The 14,069-nt window shown below is 35.7% G+C and overlaps 1 protein-coding gene across 3 annotated transcripts in view; it reads right to left on the reverse strand.

Annotated features, from left to right (window-relative positions):
- Positions 1–14,069, reverse strand: part of DNAAF4 (dynein axonemal assembly factor 4) — a 91,815-nt gene that overhangs the window by 19,758 nt on the left and 57,988 nt on the right. For all 3 annotated transcript variants that reach the window (XM_055087962.1, XM_024128946.2, XM_024128947.1), the window contains exons 5-6: positions 5,185–5,330; positions 3,741–3,850 (exon numbers count right to left, since the gene is read on the reverse strand). In XM_055087962.1, the coding sequence (XP_054943937.1) occupies positions 3,741–3,850; positions 5,185–5,330 (256 nt within the window). The remainder of the gene's footprint in view (positions 1–3,740; positions 3,851–5,184; positions 5,331–14,069) is intronic.

Genomic DNA, 14,069 nt, shown 5'->3' on the forward strand with positions numbered 1-14,069 from the left:
AGAAACACTCATACCGTATGCTAACACATATATATGGAATCTAAGAAAAAAAAATGTCATGAAGATCCTAGGGGTAGGATAGGAATAAAGACACAGACCTACTAGAGTATGGACTTGAGGATATGGGGAGGGGGAAGGGTAAACTGTGATGAAGTGAGAGAGTGGCATGGACATATATACACTACCAAACGTAGTGTGGATAGCTAGTGGGAAGCAGCTGCATGGCACAGGGAGATCAGCTAGGTGGTTTGTGACCACTTAGAGGGGTGGGATAGGGAGGGTGGGAGGGAGGGAGATGCAAGAGGGAAGACATTGGGAACATATGTATATGTAAAACTGATTCACTTTGTTGTAAAGCAGAAACCAACACACCATTGTAAAGCAATTATACTCCAATAAAGATGTTAAAAAAAAAGAAATAAATAGAAAGAAAGAAAACAATAGCAAAGATCAATAAAACTAAAAGCTGGGACAAATTCTTAGAAATGCACAACCTTCCGAGACTGAACCGGGAAGAAATAGAAAATGTGAACAGGCCAACTACAAGCACTGAAATTGAAACTGTGATTAAAAATCTTCCAACAAACAAAAGCCCAGGACCAGATGGCTTCACAGGCAAATTCTATCAAACATTTAGAGAAGAGCTAACATCTATCCTTCTCAAACTCTTCCAAACGATAGCAGAGGGAGGAACACTCCCACACTCATTCTACGAGGGCACCATCACCATGATATCAAAACCAGACAAAGATGTCACAAAGAAAGAAAACTACAGGCCAATATCACTGATGAACATAGATGCAGAAATCCTCAACAAAATACTAGCAAACAGAATCCAACAGCACATTAAGGGCACGAACCCGTGTCCCCTGCATTGGCAGGCGGACTCTCAACCACTGTGCCACCAGGGAAGCCCGAATACAAATTTTAACAAGAGGAAAAACAAAAACAAAAACAAAATCGGGATAAACCATCTACCTTTGGCCTTGACCCAATTTTCTCCACTCTTCTCGAGGACAGTTCAGCCACCTCTTCTGTCTCATCTGCACATCTATTCAAACCTTTTCTATTCTTAAAGAAGAACAAGACAAAACAAAAACTCTCCAAGTTTCTATTCCATTGGCTTCTGATAGTATTTTTGTGTACTCCTTTGTTTTACCAGATCTTCAAAAGTTGGTAGGTCACAGGGTTTTATCCTTAGGCCACTACTCCTCTGGTCTATGTGCTCTTTTCAGATATCTCACCTACTCTTGTAAGTCAACTGCTACATAAATGCTGATAACCTCCAAATCCATAATACACTGCTGGCCTCTCCCCTGAGTTTCAAACTTGCTGGACACTGTCAGCCAGACTGACCAAGAGACAGCTCAAACTCAACATATTCAAAACTGAACTTACCTACATTCCCTCCTAAATGGCCCTCTTCTAGAGTTCTCTAATTCAGTTGTTGGCATCATATAATCAATCATTCAAACTAGAAACCCAAAGTCGCCCCCAACTACTCTTCTCTCACTCCCCAACAATCACTCAAGAAATCCTCCCTATTTTACCTCATGAATATTTCTCACATTGCTCTCCTCTTCACCCTATAACAATGTCATAATGGTTCAAGGCCTCTGCCATAGTTTCTGCAACACATTTTTTTCCCACCTTACAGAATAAAATATAAGAATAACACGAGGCCACTGCCTATTTTTCTAGGTTCATTTGGCATTATTCCTAGCATCAAATTTACGTTTTAGCAAGCAATAAACTACCCAGTTCCTGACCTATATATCACACTATTCTTGTCTCTGAGCTTTTGCTCATACTGTCTCCTCTGCTTAAAATGAATGCCTTTCTGTCCTTCCTCCTGAAACTCCTACTTATCATTAAGAGGAGCTCAGGTGCTATATTCTTTAGAAAGCTCTTCCTGAAACTACCTTTCTTCCTTTAAGGTTAGGTGCCCCTCTTCTGTACTCTCATTTTACCTTGTTCTTTCTATGTATTGTACTTCCCACACAGTGTTATAAGTATTTGTAAATGTCCCTCTCCTCTACTGATCTCTGTAGCTCAGAGTCTAGCCTACAGTCTGACAAACCGCAAGCAATCAACAGATATTTATTTAATGGTTTAATAGATGGAGAAGAAGGGAGAGAAGGAGAGGGGATTTTTGTTGGGAGTAAGAGGAACAAACCTGTCAGCCCCAGGCTTCTGAACTTCAGAAAAATTGTTAACTCCAGCTCAACTCCACAAATCAATCTCTGGTGTTGTTATCAGATACGAGAAAAGACCAAGAAAGAACAGAGAGAAGATGAGAAAAGAAAAACACAGACTTTGTGGTTAGACAGATAAATCTCCCCACCAAAGATGTCCACATCCTAATCCCCAAAACCTGTGAATATATTAACTAAAATGGTTAGTTAGAAAGAACCTTGCAGATGTGATTAAGTTAAGGATCTTGCAGTAGGAGATTATCCTGGATTATACAAGTGGGACTAATGTAATTACAAGGGCACTTATAAAAGAAAGAGGGAGGCAGGAGAGCCAGAGTCAGACAAGGAGAGGTGACTATGGAAGCAAAGTCCAGAGTGATGCAACTGCTGGTTGGGGGCCATAAACCAAGGAATGTGGGCAGTCTCAAAGCTGGAAAATCCAAGAAAATAGATTCTCCCTTACAGCCTCCAGTAGGATTGCAACTGATATCTTGATTTTAGCCCAGAAAAACCCAGTTTAGACTTCTGACCTCCAGAACTATAAGATAATAAATTTGTATTGTTTTAAGCCACTAAGTTTGTGGTAGTTTGCTATGGCAGCAATAGGAAAATAATACAAAAGTGTATAAAATGAGATAAATAATATCTACAAAATTGCCTCAAAATATGAACTCGAATTACCACAGAATATAGCAGAATTCATTGTTGTTAATTGTCTAAAAGTTTACACATAGAGCCATATATAAATAAATAAAAGGATTGTCTGGATATAAAATGATAATTTATAGGATAATTTGATAATCTTTTAAAGATGGATATGACTAATCAAAGTAGCTCTAGTTTTAAAGAACCATGATTTTTTTAAAAAAATAAATTTATTTATTATTTATTTTTGGCTATGTTGGATCTTCGTTGCTGCACACAGGCCCTCCCTAGTTGCGGTGAGCGGGGGCCACTCTTCGTTGCGTTGTGCAGGCTCCTCATTGCTGTGGCTTCTCTTGTTGCGGAGCACAGGCTCCAGGCGCCGGGGCCTCAGCAGTTGTGGCACGCGGGCTTCAGCAGCCGTGGCTCATGGGCCCTAGAGCACACGCTCAGCAGCCATGGCGCACGAGCTTAGTTGCTCCGCTGCATGTGGGATCCCCCTGGACCAGGGCTTGAACCCATGTCCCCTGCACTGGCAGGCAGACTCCCAACCACTGTGCCACCAGGGAAGTCCCAAAAGAACCATGATTTTAAGGGAAGTATTATGAAGGACTTATGTTAAACGTTAAGTGATTTAAAAAGGGACTTTGATAAGCAATCCAAAAGACGTGATATTTTTCATTTCCATGACATATAAACACAAAAGCAATAAAATTAAGAGCCTTATTTGTTGTAAGATCTGACTTTTTAAATATGGAAGCACTACCTACAGAATTGGCATATTTGCATTATTTCTCCCCCAAACTCACACACACACATATGTCAAGATAACTAGAAAATATGTAAGTATTAATATCTACATAAATTTATTATAAGTCTCATGGCAGAGTTCAAACAACTTACTTTCCTTTGTCCTTCAACCATTCTGGGTTCTTTTCCTCTTCTTTTAAATCACAAAGTTCAGGAATGTCAGTATTCATTGCTCTTCGTGCCTCTGCTTGTTTATGTAGCCACTGAAATGAGAATGAAGTTTAATGAAGGACACAAAAGTCTTGTTTTATTAAAAGTTACTTTTAGATTTTCCATTTCCTATACAAGATGGAAATACTATTTATTATGGACCGAATGTTTGTGTCCTCCAAAATTCATATGTTGAAGCCCTAATCACCAATGTGATGGTATTTGGAGATGGGGCCTTTGGGCGATAATTAAGCTTGGATGAGGTTATGAGGATGAGACTCCCATCATAAGATTAGTGTCCTTATAAGACGAGGAAGAGACCAGAGGGCATGCCTTTCCCCACCCCACCCCACCTCAGCATCGTGACCTTGGACTTCCCAGCCTCCAGAACTATGAGAAATAATTGCCTGTTCTTTAAGCCACCCAGTCTATGTACTTTATTATTCTTTAAGCCACCCAGTCTATGTACTTTGTTATAGCAGTCTGAGCAGACTGATAAAATATTTGATGGTGGTGATTTTAAACTTCTAGTTTTTATACATCTTTAAGCTTTTTTTTAAACTTCACTAGCTGATTAAGATCAAATGTATAAAAATTTCTAGTCCAAATTTCATCCAAATTTCTGGGAGTTCATGTGAATATTGTTTTATTTTTCTTGTTTATAATCTATATATATATTACATTATAAAAATATATAAATGATTTTTAAAATAATTATAATTTTATAGTTACAGAGACTTTTATAAATAATATAGAAATATGCTATTAATAATAAGAAAAAAATTAATATTTATAAATTGTCATTATATCTTAAGGAGATTCAATTATTTCCACAACTTTTCAATTGAGAGAGCTATCAGTTCACACCTTACAGTTAAAAAAAAAAAAAAAAAAAAAGCAGTTCTTAGTGCTTACACAACTAAGTATACAATATTCAAAATCCCAGAGCTCAGGAATTTATAAATGAATGAAAGATATTAATGCCAAATGTCACATAAGAAATACTTGATATTAATAATTAATTGTAATAAAATAATAAATTTACAAATCTTTTCTTACCGTGACATACACTGACCCAAAGTTTACAAATCTATTATGGAAAATGATGTATTTGATAAAATAAATGCACATGCAACATTTTATCTCCTGGGATAAGCAACAACACTGGATATTAAACCAGTGTTTTCTCATCAGCATTCTGGAGCCAAGAAAGAAATAAAAATCCTGCAAAATATATTTTTCTCAAAAGGAAATATTAAATTTTTTCATGAAGTAATATCTTTAGCTTAATAAATACTTTAAAAATTCAGACCCAGTAACAGTTTCAATATATGGAATAAAAAATATTTTCATTGTGGTCACTGTAACTAACAGCAAGTATACCAACCTCCTCTTCTTCTGCTACCTGTGATTCCCGGAGAGCAGTTGGGAATACTCGAGGGGTAAAGTTGATTTTAATATTGCCAACAGAGCGAGGAGCAGGAATACTGTCTTCCTTTAACTTCTCAAAAAATATAATTTCTGAATTTCTCCCTTCAAAAACAATATTAGCAACTTAATTATTTATCTCTCATTTCCTAGTTAACAAACTGAATTTTAAGGTAATTACACATTAAAGCTACTTCTAAAATCCTATACAAATAATCCAAACATATTTTCTACAATAAGGAATGTAAAATCCCTCATTGAAATTATGGCAGCTAATTATCTGTTCTTTCATCAATGTCCTCAGCTACTTTTCTGGGGTTCTCTTTGTTAAACCACACAGTGTCTAAGTTACATTCACTATAGAGGAAGCCACTCTAGGCAACTTAATCTACATCAACTCTAGAGGAGGGCACCTAGGCAAAGCCATTATTTTCCTTAATCTCTGATATCAGTATCTTCTATAAGCTCCCTGGTGATGATATAAAAGTTTTTCAGCTATTAAAGACAGCTAATGGGAACAGGCAAAGAGTTGTAATGAAAGGCCATACATTTGTATAAAGGTAGTTAGATGTAATAATTATTAAGTCAATATAAGAGGAGAAATTAATCTATGTGTTAGTATATAAACTATATGAATAAAGGGAAGGAAAGGTACTAAAAAGGAAAAGTACTAAAAACATGATATACAGATTTAAAAGGCAAATATCAAAATTGTTTAAAAAAAGATTTTCCAGAAACATGACAGAGTTAATATCCTTGATATAAAGTGAACAAATAAAATTAAGATATAAAACTTCCAATTTAGGGAAGTGGAAGTGGTGCAGTGGTTAAGAATCTGCCTGCCAATGCAGGGGACACGAGTTCAAGTCCTGGTCTGGGAAGATCCCACATGCTGCAGAGCAACTAAGCCCGTGTGCCACAACTACTGAAGCCCACGCGCCTAGAGCCCGTGAGCCACAATGAAGAGTAACCCCCACTTGTCGCAACTAGAGAAAGCCTGCACACAGCAACAAAGACCCAACTCAGTCAAAAATAAATAAATTTATATATTTTTTTAAATGTCTGAAAAAAGAGAGAAAATTTTTAAAAAATAAAAAATAAAATTTCCACTTTAAAGAAAAATTGAAAATGGCATGAATTAACATTTCAAAGGGAGGGAGGAGGGAAGCAAGGAAGAAAGAATAAGGACTCAAACAAAGAAGGTTAACAACAAAAATTTGAACAAAAAATTTCCACAGATGCTTGTGGCTGGGAATGCGGTATCCTACCCACCCTCCCCTCTTCCTTTTAGTAATAGAATCTACTGTGCTAAGGTAGAAACTACAAAATCCAGCCTCCCTTAAGAGTGCTGTAGTTACGTGCCAAACCTGAGACAACAGAATATGAATACAAGTGCTGTATAAAACTTATGGATCATTATCTTACATGTAAATCTACTAGCAATGGACTTCCTCTTTCCCCTTCCCACTGGCTAAAAAACAATGCCAACTGCAGCATCCACTTTGGACACAGAAATGGAAGCCAAATGATGTAATGACAGATGTGGCCCCACCAGCCTAGATGGCCCCATGGAACAAAGCCATTTATCAGGCCTAGATTGATTGCTGTTACATAATAAGTCTTAGATTACAGAGAATTCAATTTCTATCTTATTTGATCTATAACTTTGGACCTCTTTATTTCAGCAGTTGGCTTGAACCTACCTAACACAATGTCCTAAGAATTTTATAGCCTGGTAAACTGTTGTTCACTTGTGAAGCCAAGAGACATTCCTAGATATGTAAGAACTAAGTAAATATACCATCTAGCCATGTTTTCTGAATTACTCAAAGAAATGTTCCAGAACATGGACAAATAAAATTAAGAACTCAGGAGTGGGAAACCTGAGGGTAAAAATGAAAAAGGATGGGTTTTCTAAAACACACGAAAAAATGTTGTAAGATTTTTTAATGTTACTACAACAGAAGGAAAACAGAATAAAAAGTAAAAATGAAGTATATAAGTTCACATTTTATACTAATGATTACTAGGATACACAACATGGAGGGAATAAGCACTATTCTTCCATAATGATAAATTTAAAAATTACTTTGCTATTAATTTTGTTAAACAAAAGTAAATGAATAAACATTTGAAAATGCTTACGGAAATCATTATGGTGACCATGAGTTACATTAAAAATAGGATATCCAGCTTCAAACTCTTACAGTAAAATAAGACAGAGAAAAACATAAAAAGAAATTAGCTTTCTGTTTTCAGCAGCACAGGTTAAAGTTTTTACAAACTTCAACAAACAATTTTACAAGCAGACAAAATGCTATGAACACATAAAATGCTTGATAAAAATATAACAAATAAACAAAAGTGTCAAGTACATAGTTCAGTTCAAAAAGTATGCAAAAGAAAAGCCTTATCAGCAATTTATAGCCAGGGTAATCTCAAAAGCTGACAAAAAGCTATTTGGAAAGATTTCAGATATAGATATAGATATCTAGATAGGTATACCTATGAAGGTATATATCTATATATCTATCTAGATATCCATATCTGTATCTGAAATTTTATATATATGAATATATTATATATTATACATATATATTAGAGACTATATATAAAGGATAAAGGCTGGAAATTTAATGCTGATATAGGTACAGAGGTGAGAGCTGAAAATGCAATTACAGCCTGAGAAGGGCTACACTCTCAGTGAAATGGACACATAAAATCTCTGTCCACAACTCCAGGAAAGTGAAGCATGTCTCCTCCTGGGGCTCTGGATAAGAGAAGAAAAAACATCTCTCATGAGAAACCTAAACTTCAGGTATCCCTTCTGAGTAATTCTTACTTCTGCAAACCAGGACACACGAAATTTCCTCATATGCACACATAAAAATAATCCGTGCTGAAGATGAGCACACAAACAAAAACTACAAATCACATGTGGATACAATGTATGTTTCTTTCTTACAGTATGGAGAATAGCCAGCAGACACAACAAACAGGAGGACTGGCCTATTAAGAATGTGAAATAACAGAACAATCTGAAAGAGACTATAATAATTTAAAACATGCTTACTTAAAGAGCTTAGACAGGCTAAAATCCATAATGAAAAACTAACGTAATGAAAAAAGAATAAACAGGTATGAAAGAAGCAAACAGAACTTGCAAAATGAAAAATATTGTCCCTGAAATTGAAAACTTCTAGGACAAGTTTAACAGAACATTAGGCATATTTGAAGAAAATTTTCAAACTAGAAGACAGATCTGAGGATATTATACAGAACACAGCCAAGGAAGATAAAGGCAATTTGAAAACAATTTGCTATTTGAAAACAATAGCTTATAACGTCCCAGAACTGAGGTAAGACATACGTTCTTTGAGTGCAACTATACTCCAAATTCTGATACTATGAGATGAATAAATATAAAACTGCACTTAGAGTATTAAAATCAACATATACCAAAGTGAAGAATTTTAAAGCAACCAGAGACCAAGGATGATTACCTTATAAAGGATCAAAATTAAATCAAGAGCAGACTTCCCAGCAGCAATTTTAGAAGTCAGAAGGCAATAGAAACATATCTTCAAATTACTGATGGAAAATAACGGTCAATCTTGAATTCTACAACCATCTAAAACATCACTGAATAACAAAATAAAAATAACTGAACTTAACATTCAGATCTTTATTAAAGAACTATTAGACAGGAATAAAGACGCAGACGTAGAGAATGGACTTGAGGACACGGAAATGGGGAAGGGTAAGCTGGGACGAAGTGAGAGAGTGGCATGGACTTATATATACTACCAAATGTAAAATAGATAGCTACTGGGAAGCAGCCGCATACCAAGGGAGATCAGCTCAGCTCAGTGACCACCTAGAGGGGTGGGATAGGGAGGGTGGGAGGGAGATGCAAGAGGGAGGAGATATGGGGATATATGTTTATGTATAACTGATTCACTTTGTTATAAAGCAGAAACTAACACACCACTGTAAAGCAATTATACTCCAATAAAGATGTTAAAAAAAATAAAAACTACTAAAGGATTTACTTAAAGGAAAGGTAATTGGATCCAGAAAAAACTTAGACGCAAGAAGCAAAGATAATTAAAAAGCAGTAAATATGGGTCAACAGAAATAGTAATGAGTGTATGTGGTAAAGCCACACTAACAACTAAATTTAGAGGTTTAAAAATAAGGTGAGATCAGTTGACTCCCTCCCCACCAAAAAAGTGGAATAAAATCTTGAGACAGTAACATAGACGATGGGTATAACTGAAGTTCATGTATTAAATTTCCTTCTAATTATTACAAGTAATGGTAGAGATTACATTTTGTTTAGTATGCACATTAAAAATATAATTGTAATTATATCTATGTATCAAAACAGTTATAAAAAATTTAATATTGATCATTCAGAGAACAAAAATAGAATGTATACCTTTCAAATTAGTACAAAGGAAAGGAGGTAATTAAGAAAAATTATTTAATCCAAGGCAGAAAAATAGAAAAGAACAAAAAAGGAAGTCTAGTAAATATAAATCACAAAGTAAGAAGGCAGAAAGAAATTGTAAGACGTTAGGATATATTTTAATTTATTTTTAAATTTATTTATTTATTTATTTTTGGCTGCATTGGGTCTTCGTTGCTGTGTGCAGGCTTTCTCTAGTTGCGGAAAGCGGGGGCTGCTCTTCATTGCAGTGCACGGGCTTCTCACTGCAGTGGCTTCTCTTGTTGAGGAGCATGGGCTCTAGGTGCATGGGCTTCAGTAATTGTGGCACACAGGCTCAGTAGTTGTGGCATGTGGGCTTAGTTGCTCCACGGCATGTGGCTTCTTCCCAGAACAGGGCTCAAACCTGGCTTCCCTGCATTGGCAGGTGGATTCTTAACCACTGTGCCACCAGGAAGGTCCCAGGATATATTTTATTTATAATAATAAACCTAAGTAGCCCATATCAAAAGAAAGACTCACAATAAACAAAAATACACACTTGGGCTTCCCTGGCCCGTGAGCCATGGCTGCTGAGCCTGCGCATCTGGAGCCTGTGCTCCACAACGGGAGGGGCCACAACAGTGAGAGGCCCGCGTACAGAAAAAAAAAAAAAAATACAAACTAGCAAACTACAAATGATTTATAAACACATTTGTATATAACACAATGACCCACATAATATAAAATATGAGAACAACTGTCATTCCCCTTTTATACATTTGGAAGTTAAAAAAAAAATTCTCCCTAATAATTCAAGGACAAAAAAAAATCATGATGGGTTACAAAATATTTGCAACTAAATGGCAATGAAAACACAAGATTTCAAGACTTGGTGAATGTATTAATGCAGTATTTAACAGAAAAAATTATAAATTCATATGCATGTGTTAAAAGATTCAAAAATTAATGCAAACAAATTGTATAAAGAACCCAAAGAGAAAACCCAAAGAAACTAGAAGAAACCAGATAAAAATAAACACAGGAATTAATGGAATAGAAAACAAAGAAACAATAAAAGATCAGCAAAACCAAAAATTGCTTTTTTGAACAGACAAACAAAATTTGCAAAATGCTGCAATAGTTGATCAAGGAAAAATAAAATAGTACTAGGAACAACAAAAACAAATATATATATATATATATATATACACATTTCTTTTTCAGATGCTTTTCCATTATAGATTACTACAAGACATTGAATATAGTTCCCTATGCTATACAGCAGGTCCTTGTTTATCTATTTTACATACAGTAGTGTATATATGTTAATCCCAAACTCCTGATTTATCTCTCCCACCAACCCCCGCTAAAAAAAAAAATGTTTTTTAAAATTATTTCTTATATGTGGAACCTAAAACAAAAAACCAGACTCATAGATACAGAGAACAGATTGGTGGTTGTCAGAGGTGGGGGGTGGGAGGTGGACAAAATGGGTGATGACGGTCAAAAGGTATGAACTTCTAGTCATAAAATACATAAGCCCTGTGAATGAAATGTACAGCCTGGTGACTATCGCTAATATTACTGTACAGCATATTTGAAAGTTGTTAAGAGAGTAAATCTTAAAAGTTCTCATCTTAAGAAAAAAAATTGTAACTGTATGGTGCTGGACAGATTTGCTAGATTTTCTGTGATGATCACTTCATAATATACACACATATCAAATCATTATATTGTATACATGAAACTTATAATAAGTCAATTATATCTCAATTTAAAAAAAGAATTTAAAAAAATTATTACCTTTCCTCTGTTTCTCCCTTCCCTCTTCCTAATACTCCTATTATTTGAATGTTGGACAACCTGAATGGATACTCTAGTTGTTCCATCTTTTCTATTTTAAAATCTCTTTGTTGTGGCTTCTCTGGTGGCACAGTGGTTAAGAATCCGCCTGTCAATGCAAGGCACACAGGTTCGATCCCTGGTCCAGGAAGATCCCACATGCCATGAAGCAACTAAGCCCGTGCACCACAACTACTGAGTCTGTGCTCTAGAGCCTGTGAGCCACAACTACTGAGCCCGCGTGCTGCAACTACCGAAGCCCGTGTGCCTAGAGCCCACGCTCCGCAACAAAAGAAACCACTGCAACGAGAAGCCTGCGCACCGCAACGAAGAGTAGCCCCTGCTCGCCGCAACTAGAGAAAGCTGGCAGGCAGCAACAAAGACCCAACACAGCCAAAAATAAATAAATAAAATAAAATAAAATAATAAAATCTCTTTGTCATCTTATTCTACTTTCTGGAAAAAAATAACTATATTCCAACTATTTGATTTAATTTTTAATTTTTTTAATTACATTTTTAATTTCCAAACCGTTCTTTTAGGAAAAATTCTTTATTACAGCCTCTTGCTGTTGTTCAAGGATTAAAATATGTTCTCATCTCTCTGAGGACATTAATTATAGTTCTTTTTTTTCTTTTAATTTTTGAATTTTATTTTTTCTTATACACCAGGTTCTTATTAGTCAACAATTTTATACACATCAGTGTATACATGTCAATTCCAATTGCCCAAATCATCACACCACCATCGCCACGCCCCCAAAGCTTTCCCCCCTTGGTTTCCATAAGTTTGGTCTCTACATCTGTGTCTCAACTTCTGCCCTGCAAACTGGTTCATCTGTACCATTTTTCTAGGTTCCACATACATGCATTAATATACGATATTTGTTTTTCTCTTTCTGACTTACTTCATTCTGTATGAAAGTCTCTAGATCCATCCATGTCTCAACAAATGACCTAATTTCGTTCCTTTTTATGTCTGAGTAATATTACATTGTCTATATGAACCACAACTTCTTTATCCATTTGTCTGTCGATGGGCATTTAGGTTTCTTCCATGACCTGGCTATTATAAATAGTGCTGCAATGAACACTGGGGTACATGTGTCTTTTTGAATTATGGTTTTCTCTGGGTATATGCCCAGTAGTGGGATTGCTGGATCATATGGTAATTCTATTATTAGATTTTAAGGAACCTCCATACTGTTCTCCATAGTGGCTGTATCAATTTACATTCCCACCAACAGTGCAAGAGGGCTCCCTTTTCTCCACACCCTCTCCAGCATTTGTTGTTTGTAGATTTTCTGATGATGCCCATTCTAACTGGTGTGAGGTGATACCACATTTTAGTTTTGATTTGCATTTCTCTAATAAGTAGTGATGATGAGCAGCTTTTCATGTGCTTCTTGGCCATCTGTATGTATTCTTCGTAGAAATGTCTATTTAGGTCTTCTGCCCATTTTTGGATTGGGTTGTTTCTTTCTTTAATATTGAGCTGCATGAGCTGTTTATATATTTTGGAGATGAATCCTTTGTCTGTTGATTCGTTTGCAAATATTTTCTCCCATTCTGAGGACTGTCTTTTGGTCTTGTTTATGGTTTCCTTTGCTGTGCAAAAGCTTTGAAGTCAAGGAGTCTGATTCCTCCAGCTCCAGTTTTTTCCCTCAAGACTGCTTTGGCTATTCGGGGTCTTTCGTGTCTCCACACAAATTTACAGATTACTTTGTTCTAGTTCCGTAAAAAATGCCATTGGGAATTTGATAGGGATTGCATTGAATCTGTAGATTGCTTTGAGTAGTATAGTCATTTTCACAATATTGATTCTTCCAATCCAAGAACATGGTATACCTCTCCATCTCTTGGTATCATCTTTAATTTCTTTCATCCGTGTCTTATAGTTTTCTGCATACAGGTCTTTTGCCTTCCTAGGTAGGTTTATTCCTAGGTATTTTATTCTTTTTGTTGCAGTGGTAAATGGGAGTGTTTCCTTAGTTTCTTTTTCAGATTGCTCATCATTAGTGTATAGGAATGCAAGAGATTTCTGTGCATTAATTTTCTATCCTACAACTTTACCAAAATCATTGCTTAGCTCTAGTAGTTTTCTGGTGGCATCTTTAGGATTCTCTATGTATAGTATCATGTCATCTGCAAACAGTGACAGTTTTATTTTTTCTTTTCCAATTTGTATTCCTTTTATTTCTTTTTCTTCTCTGATTGCCATGGCTAGGACTTCTAAAACTATGTTGAATAATAGTGGTGAGAGTGGACATCCTTGTATTGTTCCTCATCTTAGAGGAAATGTTTTCAGTTTTTCACCATTGAGAATGATGTCTGCTGTGGGTTTGTCATATATGGCCTTTATTATGTTGAGGTAGGTTCCCTCTATGCCCACTTTCTGGAGAGTTTTTATCATAAATAGGTGTTGAATTTTGTCAAAAGCTTTTTCTGCATCTATTGAGATGATCATATGGTTTTTCTTCTTCAGTTTGTTAATTTGGTTTATCATATTGATTGATTTACATATATTGAAGAATCCTTGCATCCCTGGGATAAATCCCACTTGATCATGGT

The sequence above is a fragment of the Physeter macrocephalus genome, chromosome 11 (assembly GCF_002837175.3).
Source record: "Physeter macrocephalus isolate SW-GA chromosome 11, ASM283717v5, whole genome shotgun sequence".
Taxonomy (NCBI): domain Eukaryota; kingdom Metazoa; phylum Chordata; class Mammalia; order Artiodactyla; family Physeteridae; genus Physeter; species Physeter macrocephalus.